The sequence below is a fragment of the Pangasianodon hypophthalmus genome, chromosome 21, assembly GCF_027358585.1.
Source record: "Pangasianodon hypophthalmus isolate fPanHyp1 chromosome 21, fPanHyp1.pri, whole genome shotgun sequence".
Classification (NCBI taxonomy): Eukaryota; Metazoa; Chordata; class Actinopteri; order Siluriformes; family Pangasiidae; genus Pangasianodon; species Pangasianodon hypophthalmus.
Genome location: NC_069730.1, coordinates 8,932,882 through 8,945,318, shown reverse-complemented (window position 1 = coordinate 8,945,318; position 12,437 = coordinate 8,932,882). Strand labels below are relative to the sequence as shown.

The following is a 12,437-nucleotide window of genomic DNA, read 5'->3' as shown; positions in this document are numbered from 1 at the left end:
CATTGCAAAATAGCCCGCTTTAGTTCTGGGTACTCCAGCAGGTTCATGACCAGAAGCTGTTGGGCAGTGAGTCGGGCTTCCCCCGACAGTAGCGGCAGCAAGTAGACTGCCCACTGTGAGTCAGCCCCACACTTCCAGAGCATGCTCAAAGAGATAAATAAACGCTTCCAGGACATCCTGCAGTCCTGGGAGACCGTGATGTGGGGCATGGGGCTGGATGGACCAGGCTTCATAGTCCCTGCCAATCCTTTGCCCAGGCATGGAGAAGGGCCTTGAAGCGCTGTTCCTGCTCCGTGCACAGCTAGAGAAGGGCCTGATGTTGCGTCTGGTGGATGCCGGCAAGGGTTTTGGTGATCTCCGCGAGGAGCAAGGACTCCATAACAGCAGATCTTCCTCAATTTCCCGGGTTTCGCCACCAGTGTGACACTTTTACGGGTTGTACCGGAAATGAGGAGATGGGAGGCAGGCTTGGGACAACTCAAAAAGAGCTCATTATTTTCTTTCACTATTTTCTTCACTTTTCAGTGATTTTTATTTTACTAAGCAGATTTACACACACACTTGGCTCTGTGCTGCTCCTCCCTCCATTCACAAATCAGCACTCGATCACTCCCCCACCTCCATACAGATTATCTAGATAAATGAGAATTTGGCAGTTATCATGCTTTGGAAACAAACTATAAAAATGTAATCAACAGACCCCGCTAATGCTAGATGAACAAGAAGCTCTCGTTAAAGGCAAGATGGTCACATTGACATGCACAATAACATTTTGTTTATTCTGTAATGCTGAGAAGACAATGATGATCACAGCAGATAATTGAGTTGTGAATACTTGGGTTGTATACTAAACTGCGTAGTACTGCTAAATAGGGAATATCAGCACATTAATTGTGTCAGTACTATTTAGGCATACTACATAGCCTTGAATTCTCCTTCAGTGTGCGTTGACTTGCCTCTCACAACTGTCAGATTAACCTACATGGGGCATAGCACCACCCTTGTTAGAAAATTTTCTTCCACTAGTAGCAAAAGCATTTTCTACCAATTGTCATATTTTATGTCCAGCAGCTTTTATTTTTATACTTAACTTCTTGTGGTGTGTGTGTGTTTAGGCCAAGGAGCTGTATCAGCAGGGCAGTGGAGGAGTGACTGAGAGAAGTAGAACTATAGCAGAGGTGATACAACCACTACAGATGCTATCACCTCACAGAGAAGCTTCATGTTACCCACAGGTTCCAAACACTGTCCTGCACATTTTAGTGTTTTCCCAGCTCCTTCACAACCACTTCAACTCAGTAAGGGCTGATTTAGCTGATTATTTTAATCAGATATGTAAGAGCAGAGGAAACACTACAATGTGCAGGATGGGGGGTATGCCAGGAGCAGGATTGGGAACCTGTGATATAACCCATTAAATACATTCAGAGTTCACAAATACCCATACAACATACCTGACAGTCACATACACACACACACACACACACACACAAATATTCATATCTCATGTTTTCATAGCATCTAATGACACTTTTGTAACATTATGTACAGATCAGTGAGGATCTTGAGAAAGTCAAACAGGAGATGGAGGAGAAGGGTAGCAGCATGTCAGATGGAGGTGAAACAACACACATACACCCCCTTAATGAACAATTTCCTGCTAACATTTGTTAATTTTCTGGGTATAAATTAACATTTGTTTTGTAGCTCCAGTAGTAAAGATCCGGCAGAGTCTGACTAAGTTAAAGCAGGAGATCCAGGAGATGGACGTGCGTATGGGGGTGGTGGAACACACACTGCTTCAGGCTAAACTCAAGGAAAAGAACAACATGACCAGAGACATGCATGCCACACACATCACAGAGACTACCACACACACCTACTCATAACCATACTGTATATATCTATATCGGCGTGTGTATGCACACACACACACAGATATATATATATATATATATATATATATATATATATATATATATATATATATATATATATATATATATATATATATATATATATATATATATATTATATACACACACACACACACACACACCACCCACCACCCACTTTATTAGGAACACCTGTACAAAATTATGCAGACACAGGTCAAGAGCTTCAGACAATATTCACATCAAACATCAGAATGAAGAAAAAGTGTGATCTCTGGGACTTGGACTATGGCATGGATGTTGGCACCAGAAGGACTGGTTTGAGTATTTAATAAACTGCTGATCTCCTGGGAACTTCGCACACAACAGTCTAGAATTTACACAGAATGGTGTGAAAAACTGTCACTGAGTGAGTGACAGTTCTGAGGATGGAAATGCCTTGTTGATAAGAGAGGTCAGAGGAAAATGGCCAGATTGCTTCGAGCTGCCAGGAAAGATATAGTAACTCTATAAGATATAGTAAGTCTATAGTAACTCAAATAAGCACTCTTTACAACCGTGGTGAGAAACTCCTCTCAGAAACTCATCTCAGAACACACAAAGCATCGAACACTGAGGTGGACAAAAGCAGAACACCACACTGGGTTTCACTCCTGTCAGTCAAGAAGAGGAATCTGAGGCGATCCTTGGCACAGGCTCACAGCAACTAGTGACTTTTTCCAATCTTCAACTGTCCAGTTTCAGTGAGTCTGTGCCCATGATAGCCTCAGATTTCTGTTCTTGGCTGACAGGAGTGGAACCTGATGTGGTCTTCTGCTTTTATAGTGCACCTACCTCAAGGTTTGATGGGTTGTGTGTTCAGAGATGCTTTTCTGCTTACCATAGTTGTAAAGTGCTTATTTGAGTTAATATAGACTCAAACCAGTCTGGCCATTCTCCTCTGATCTCTCTCATCAACAAGGTGTTTCAGCCTCAAAGAGGATGTTTTTTGTTTTTCGCACCATTCTTTGTAAACTCTAAAGACTGTTGTTTGTAAAAAAAAAAAATCCCAGGAGATCAGCAATTTCTGAAATAATCAAACCAGTCCATCTGGCGCCAACAACCATGCCACTATCAAAGTCACTGAGATAACTTTTTTTTTTTTCTTTTTCCCCATTCTGATGTTTGATGTGAACATTAACTGAAGCTCTTGACCTGTATCTGCATGATTTTACGCATTGTGCTGCTGCTACATGTTTGAATAATAACTGCATGAATGTGCAGGTGTTCAGTTGTTCCTAATAAAGTGGTGTATATGTATATATATAATATTTTCTTACCTTAAAATGCCCTTTGTTTAACTTTGTAATAAACTTAGCTTCTATTTATATGATCTGTCATTTCTGATCCCAAGTAACAAGAATACTTATGAGTGTATCAAGTCCTTAAAAGGTATATCCGCTTATTGTGCTCTATCTCCTGTTGTCAGAAGGCGAACAGTATTTTAATGAATGACTTGGAAAAGAGTTACAACCTCAAACATCTATGTCTCATTTAATGTATGCTACAGATTTTAACTATTTATTTGCAACATCTTAATGCATGCTATATTTATTGTCTGCTTCTTCACAATTTCTGGAACTGGTTGTTATAGCTCCTGATTCAGTAACAGCAATACAAAGATATTCTTTAAATTTATACTTTTACACATTTACATTAAATTCCATTCAGCAGGTTTTAGTTCAAAAGATGTTTTGAATGGCAAAAAATATTTTTAAATACTATTTGTTCATTTGTGTAGACTGACAGTGCAAGGAAAATCAGTTTGTTTGAAAATCACTTCACATAGATATGACATTGTAGAGTGTGCTATATGTAGCCATGGCAATAAATAATAATTAGAAATGCATTTTAATGATTACCTGATTATAATTTTGCTATTTCCAATAAAATGTGCATCTCTATAAGAAATCTGATTTTATGGGGACTCTATACAAACAAAAGGGCCCACACTCACTGCAAAATGGGTGGATATTTGTTGTTTTGGTTTTGATGATTTCAAAGCCAGTGTTTTGCAGAAAAAATAAATTGCACTACTTATGAAAACTTGTGTTCCCGTTTTATTAATTGTTTTTTAAAATTATTTTATTTTAGCTATTTTAGCATCCCCATATGTCGGCATGATCCAAGAATACAGCCTGCATCACAGGGCAGCATGCATGCACACATTCATGCACTCATACCTAGGACCCTGCAGTGGACCCTGCACCACTGTCCCACCATTCTGCCCTAACCATTATTCTGATAATTGACGTTAGCAGTGCCAAGCCACTCAATATTTACTTTTATGGTCTTATGACTAGTCCAGAATTACTTGGCTTCTGGAGAGCCTTTGGCCTATATAAAGACCATAATTGATTTAATGTAAGCCTTTTACATGGTTAGCTGGAATACTTTGAATGTATATGTATTTTTGTATTGTATATGTATTTTAACATCAATTTAGTATTTGGTCACCAAATACTAAATTGATGTTAAAATACATATACATATTGAGAATGTATTTTTTTTTAAAAAAGGAACATGGAGAAAAAATAAACATTGTTTCACTGTTATCGGCTAGTTCTTGAGCGGTCAGTGTGAGTCTCTCACTCGGTGTCTCGCTGTCCCTCAGGCTGTGACATTCTGCAACGTATTTTACAGTGAAAGCTGCAGTGTATCCTCCCACAATAATCTGCAATTGCTCAAAATCTTGTCAAGGGAAACTTTTTTTTTTTCACGTTTATATTTTTGGCCATGGAGGAGAAAGTGCAGCTCTGTCTCGACCTCACCATTCATACAGTGAGCACACAGTCTCGGCTCTCTGGGCAGCCAGGTTCTCCTGTGTCTGTCTTTCTCCACGGCAAGACTGTGCTCACTCAGCCTGTACCTGGTCAGGATCTGTCTCTGATTTATATCTCTGACTGTGAAGATATACTTGCTAATTCATACTCTCTGTTTAGGACCCGATAGCAATGTAATCTGGACTGGGTTTGGGTCTGAATGATAGCAGCACCAGGTCATCTGTGTAGAGCAGATGTTTGACTTCTCTATTGTTTAGGGTGAGTCCAGGGGCTTCAGATTTTTCCAGTAACACAGCTAACTCATTGATATAAATATTGAACAGAGTTGGACTCAAGCTGAAGCCCTGTCTCACCCAATGCCCTTGAGTGAAGTATTCTGTTCTTTTGTTGCTGAGTTTTATACCGCATTTATTGTTTAAATAGAGTTGATGTCATATACTTTACCCCCTACACCACTTTTAAAAACTTGCTAAAAAATAATCCAGTGTGTCAAATAGAGTCAAATGCTTTTTTAAAATCAACAAAACATGCAAATATTTTCACTTTGCTGTTTTTGTGAATATGCTGTTTGAATAGGGTGTGTAGGGTATGCTGCACATACATAATGGTCACTGTCATGGTTAACAGGCCCTCTTTTAGGTTTTAGCCAGAAATATGTGAGTTCTTTCTTAACTATTGTTAAGAACTATTAAGAACTATTGGGATTTGAGGCTCAAATAATGACCCTGCCTGAGTCGCAGCTTTGTTTTACATTTATGTGTAGAAAGAAAGAAAAAAAGGAGGATTTCCCTGTAGCCTAAGGGACAGTGAGTATCTATGCCTGATCAACACCATGTTTCTAATAATACAGCAATTGTTAATCTTTTTTTTTTTTTTTTTTAGTTCAAATTCAAATTCAAATTTTATGTCACATGCATAACCATACTCAGTACGACTTGCCGTGAAATGCTTTTTACAACTGTTCCAACATAGAAAAGAAAATATATTAAAATATTAAATATAAAGAAAAATATATACATAAAAGTATATATTTTTCTTATATTTAATATTTTTCTTTATATACTGGTTTAGGGCCTGGAAGAGCTTCTTCCTGCAGGCCATTTGGGCCCTCAACCAGTAAAACACCAAGGACTACGAAGGGATGAATAAAAATCCTGGATATTCCAGGAACTTACTTAAGGATTTCATCATTTACATGTTGTTTACATGTTCGTTAGTGGAGTAAGGCAGACAAAAAAATTAAAATATGTATCAAATTTTACAAAAGGAGGGATAAGGATGAACATAAAAATATTTATCAAATTCTTAAAGAAGAAAGAAGTTACAATATATTTTCTGGCATTTTTGTGCTTCATTGAAAGCATTTTAGGAAGTTTCTTGGCTATTTATCCTAGTGTTTTACAGATGAGGTGAAGCAATTGAAAAAATGCGTTTGGGTATTTTTACCTTGAACCACCTCCGAGTATGTGAGTTGTTGTAGATAGGAGAAGTGCCAGTTCTCATTACTTAGATTACTGTGAACCCCTTGCATATTTGTAAACTGGACTCTCCTGGGTGGGACTCTGTTGGGCGGGGCTCTGATGGGTCAGTCTCTACTGGGCAGTGACCAGTGGGTGAGTGGGTGTCTTTCAGGTGTTGTATTCTTTATTTTAGAATTAGCAAGAATTAGCGGGCTGTGAGGCAGTGGTGTTGCTGTATTTTTTCTGACTGTCCATAGGGGCCAGTGGGCTGTTGTGTTGCTGTAAGCTTGTTGACTGGTTGTGGGATTGTGTTGGAGGTTATGGATTAAAGCCTGGTTTTGTTTCATCAGTTCACTCAGGTTAGTTTCTAGGCTATCTAGAATTTAGTTTCTAGAATTAAGAGGTTGTGTCCAGATAGAGTTGCCTCATGGTTTTGTTTCCAGCCATTTTCAGATTGTTTATAGTTGAGTGTAGAGCTGTATGCCAGGCATTTGGGTCATCAGTATATACACTATATTACCAAAAGTATTCGGTCACCTGCCTTGACTCACATATGAACTTAAGTGCCATCCCATTCCTAACCCATAGGGTTCAATATGATGTCGGTCCACCTTTTGCAGCTATTACAGCTTCAACTCTTCTGGGAAGGCTGTCCACAAGGTTGAGGAATGTGTTTATAGGAATTTTTGACCATTCTTCCAAGAGCGCATTGGTGAGGTCACACACTGATGTTGGTTGAGAAGGCCTGGCTCTCAGTCTCCGCTCTAATTCATCCCAAAGGTGTTCTATCGGGTTCAGGTCAGGACTCTGTGCAGGCCAGTCCAGTTCATCCAAGTTTGATCAATTGAAAAATAGGTGGGTTCATTAACAGCCGTGTTATTTAACAGGTCAGCACAGTCAAGTCAAGTGGTCAAGTCAAGTGGAGTTTATTGTCATTTCAACCATATACAGCCAGTTAGTACATAGTAAAACGAAACAACCTTTCTCCAGGACCAAGGTGCTACATAAGACAAACACAGAACAACACAGAACTACAAGGGACTACATAAATTTATACATAAAGTGCACAAGTGCAAACATGTGCAGACAGCACAAAACAGTACAATGACTACTGTGATAGACAATGGACGCAGTAAGTCCAAATGCAGCACCGACCAGTACACAACTCTATTTGAAAGTGAGTCCAGTGAGAATAGTGCAAAGAGTACAAGAATACAATATAAGTAGCTGAAATAGTGTAAACATAAGAGTAGCACCCTATGTACAGTATAATAAATATTGTAGCAGCATAGTGTAATGTGCAAAACTTGCAAAAGAAATTGCAAAGAGGATGGAGGATGCGCAGTTGTGTGTGTGTGTGTTCTTTCAGTCCAGTTTCTGAGTGTTTAGGAGTCTGATGACTTGGGGGAGGAAACTATTACACAGTCTGGTCGTGAGGGCCTGAATGCTTTGGTACTGTTTACCAGACTGCAGGAGGGTGAAGAGTGTATGAGAGGGGTGTGTGAAGTCATCCACAATGCTGGTGGCTTTGCGGACGCTGCGTGAGGTGTAATCACAGGTGTCTGTGATGGAGGGAAGAGAGACCCCGATGATCTTCTCAGCTGTCTTCACTATCCGCTGAAGGGTCTTGCGATCCGAATGATCACAAGTGATGAAGTGAGTAGCATTGCTGTCTCACAGCTCCAGTGTCTCTGGTTCAATCCTGAACTGTGTGGAGTTTCACATTTTCTCCCTGTGTCCATGTGGGTTTCCTACACATAAAATGTGCTAGGTGTGAAATGAGTGTGTGTGTGTGTGTGTGTGTGTGTGTGTGTATGCTGCCATGTGCTGGACTGGTGTCCCATTTAGGGTGTATTCCCTTCACATGCCCAGTGTTCCCAGGATAGGCTCTGGATCCACTGCAGCCCTCACCAGGATGAAGTTATTACTGCTCATTAGTTTAGATTTGCTCAACTTACTACTGCCTCCTTTATGTGGGGAAAATGGGAGAATTGGAACTTGTTTGAATTTGTACACAGTGAAATGACAAATTATTCATACCTTGAACAAGAATGTTGTATCAACACAAAATTGGGTTTGAGCACACCTGCCATAAAAACCTTTACTACACCAGTCCTTTGCTGATAACTTTGGACTATTTTAAGACTAGGTGCCCACAATCATAGGCAGGCAATTTAATGTAGCCATTTAATGTCATGTCATTCGGACAGTTAGGGATTCATAGAACCTGGAGGAAACCCATACAGACACAGGAAGAACATACAAAACTATGCACAGATAGTAGCTCAAGCTCAGGATCAAACTGAGGACGCTGGAGCTGGGAGGCAGCAATGCAACCTGCTGCAGCACCATAAAGCACCCTTGGCCAATAGTAAATTCGCTGGCCAAAAGTAAATGTGGTACATTTAAAAGGCAGAACTATTGGTAAACACAAATTTATCATTTTCCCTCATTCATTAAGACAGGGGTTTCCAAACTTTTCTTTTGGGCCAGTGGAGAGAAAAAAAATGCAGTCATGGGCCACAGACTCTCTATAAAATTTATCACCATTAATACTGTGTTTTTGTTCACCTTCTGTACTTGTTCAGCACCAGTGTAGAACTTGAAAAGGGTTGTTTATTTTCATACTTCATTTCAACATTCCATTGCCATTCATACCCCTTTGTTACAGCAACTGACGGCTGATAAACTAAACAAACTTCCCTCTGAATTCGGTGAAAATATTAATTTTACTAATGTGCCTGTAATCTTTTGCATTTGCTTTCTATTATTTTTTTTTCTGTGCTGCCAGTAGCTTGGCAGCAATAATGTAGCCATAATTTCAGATGTTGATATGAAAGAATTTTTCTATCTTTATCAATGCTATTTGTCAATCAGTATTTGTTAATCAGTATTATGTCAATCAGTATCTATGCAACAGTATTGAAATGTGATCGTGTTAAACCATGACCTTACGTATTCAAGCAAGTACTTAACTTTCAGAGGTTTACTTATATACTACACTGTACCATTTCTAGTACATTTAGAGAGTGACTTTATGCCTATGATTTTACAAGGATGGTGTAACCATCATCATTCTTCCTTTACAAACTGGTGTAACCTTACAGGTGGTGTCTGAAGGCTAATGTCTGAAGGCTAGTGTTGTTTTTAAAAAATAAACTGCCTGACCTCTCGCCACGGTTAAAACTAAGATAAGGGGACAGTGAAATACTTGTGCGAGAGACAGGTGTGTGATTAAAAGAAAAAAAGAGAAAACTTCAGAACTGTATAAAAGCATGAACCACGACAATGTAAATCAGATGCTCTCTTGCTGTTTGATTCAATAAAGTCTATTGATTTTTTGGCATCCAGAACCCCTTGTCTTTGGAAGTCTTTTTTCTCATTCTGAATTGAAGAGTTTTTGCCACGACATTGACACCCAGTGTTCAAAATAGAAATCTAATTTTTAAACTTTCTTAATAACTGGCCCATTTTCAAAAAAATATATATACTTCTCAGGCGATTTAAAAATGGCACTGGTTTGGACAACCCTGCTACAAGATTATGGCACAGTGGCTCATAATTAAGCCCAATTATATTAAATTGTCTCCTCACCATGTAAAAAGTGCTGCCGTTAATGGACAGGGTCGTGGATTGGCCTTTCTACTGCTTATCCAAGTTTATCAGTTAAAAGGAATGCACATGCTAACCCTAAAATACTACTTTTAAAAATTGCACATTATGTTAATACCACAAATTGCACATTATGTTACGTACACGATCACGCAGGCGTGCTCCGCTTGTTTTCTGTGTGCAGGTCAAGGAATGCCAGGCGTGCTGCGTGCCTACACTCCGCTTCTCCAATCATTGCGCGGTGGAGGAGGAGCTACGGATTTAAAGTTAGTCCGAAGAGTTTTGGGGAGAAAGAGACCTCCATTCATTCTCTTTTTGCTTGTCACATGCATTTTTGGCAATTGTTTGAGCGCCACACACACATCCGCACTGATACCGCTGCAACTTGGTTTGTGTTATTAAAACATTATGCCTGTTTAAAAAAAGTTATCCCCCGCGTTATTAAGTGATTGGCGGATGCAGCAGCAGTGTTTGGACAATATCCTACTTGTGTAAATTACCGTTCAGAGGTGTACTAAACAACCACTGCTGCTTCTTTTGTGTTTGGGGTCTGGACAGGGAAGTAGGGGCACGCCTATAGCCTACAGCACACCGTCCCTTTGTCTAGACACCCTAGGTAAGGGGCGGGTGCCAACCCTTGCAGTTTCTGTTAATGGACAGGCAAGCTTAGAGTAGTTAGGTTCTTTCTGTGTTCCTTCTGATTTCAGTTTATATATTTATATATACACTGTTTATATATATATATATATATATATATAAATATATATATATATATATATATATATATATATATATATATATATATATATATATATATAGTTGAGGTCAAAAGTTTACATCCCCCTTTCAGAATCTGCAAAATGTTAATTATTTTACCAAAATAAGAGGGATCATACAAAATGCATGTTATTGTTTATTTAGTGCTGAATAAGATATTTCACATAAAAGATGTTTACGTATAGTCCACAAGAGAAAAAAGTAGTTGAATTTATAAAAATGACCCCGTTCAAAAGTTTACATCCACTTGATTCTTAATACTGTGTTGTTACCTGAATGATCCACAGCTGTGTTTTTTTGTTTACTGATAGTTGTTCATGAGTCCCTTGTTTGTCCTGAACAGTTAAACTGCCTGCTGTTCTTCAGAAAAATCCTTCAGGTCCCACAAATCCTTTGGTTTTCCAGCATTTTTGTGTATTTGAACCCTTTTCAACAATGACTGTATGATTTTGAGATCCATTTTTTCACACTGAGGACAACTGAGGGACTCATATGCAACTATTACAGAAGGTTCAAATGCTTACTGATGCTCCAGAAGGAAAAAACATGCATTAAGAGCCGGGGGGTGAAAACTTTTTGAATTTGAAGATCAGGGTAAATTTAACTTATTTTGTCTTCTGGGAAACATGTAACTATCTTCTGTAGCCTCTGAAGGGGAGTATGTATATATATATATATGTGTGTGTACATATATATATATATATATATATATATATATATATATATATATATATATATATATAATGCTTAACTTTGGGCACGCTTGTTTTTGGTTTTGTTCTTTTCTTTAGCGCCGTCCATGGTCCAGGCTCCGTTTTTATTCAAGAGTGTTTACTGTCATGTACATTCTTTCTGTTGACCAACCACATGGCATTAAAATACTGCCTCAATATGCGCATTAAATGCATTGAGACACATTCTTCTGGTGTGTGAAATCATTTTGGTTGCTGATTGCCTACTCTCACCCACCGTTGGCCAATAAAATGTTACAAGCCCCATTTATAAATAGATCGTATCCAGGGTACATAACAGTGCCACACATTCATTCTATTGCATCTGTCTTTGCTCCTGATAACAGCTGGAACAATGAACAAGTCCATTCTTCTGGATCCTACTGAGTTGGAGGAAGAGAGATGCATAGAGGATCGCATCAATATATGACCTATATCAAGAACAGATTTTTGATATCTTGAGCGGTTTCGCCATGGCGAGGCAATAAATTTATGGTGAAAAAAGGGAAACAGGAAGTGTCTCATACCTTCTGCATGCATTGCATGATTTAGATCAAACTTGAGCTGTATGTTTGGTCATGGGGCTGAGCACATGGATGTGACTATTGTTGGTCATGGTCATAGCGCCACCAACTGGCAGCAGGAAGTGTGTCATTTAAAACAGGCTTTTAAATAGTCTTAAATTTACCCAAAACTGCTTCAAGCTTGGTCAGAGTAATGCCAAGACATGGCTGATGTAAAATGGCAAAAGGATTTTTGCTATCTTAAATAGTGTTGCAGTGGTAACGCATTGAACTTTAATATTTCTTTCTGGTGTTTTTGAGGCTCCTAGCATGCATAAAATTTCATGAAAGTCATCAAGCAGGTCAGAGTTGTTCACCGTTAGGCGGATGGCAAAAGCTGAGACATGGGCATGGAGTGGGAGCGCTGTAGCATCCCCTTTTGACTAAAGTGTTGGGGTCAGTTTTACCTACAGTCACCAAACTCAGTACATATATTGTTCCCATCAAGCCAGACAACTTTCAAAATGATGCCCCGCCCAACAGGAAGTAGGTCATTTTGGACTTAATGTGGATTTTTTGAAAAGCAGTCTTTTTTTCTGAAAAGACATCTACCATAGAGCTATAATTATACTTAATC

The 12,437-nt window shown here is 38.9% G+C and overlaps 1 protein-coding gene across 2 annotated transcripts in view; it reads left to right on the top strand.

Moving 5' to 3' along the window:
- The window catches only part of ift57 (intraflagellar transport 57 homolog (Chlamydomonas)), a 40,357-nt gene extending 29,944 nt beyond the window's left edge, over nt 1-10,413 (top strand). The window contains exons 9-11 of one of the 2 annotated variants that reach the window (XM_026941222.3): nt 1,116-1,178; nt 1,552-1,618; nt 1,708-3,980. In XM_026941222.3, the coding sequence (XP_026797023.1) occupies nt 1,116-1,178; nt 1,552-1,618; nt 1,708-1,889 (312 nt within the window). In that variant the 3' untranslated portion in view covers nt 1,890-3,980. Of the gene's footprint in view, nt 1-1,115; nt 1,179-1,551; nt 1,619-1,707; nt 3,981-9,973 lie in introns of those variants that run through there. The other variant, XM_053227714.1, reaches the window with a different exon arrangement.
- The last annotated feature ends 2,024 nt before the right edge of the window (nt 10,414-12,437 follow it).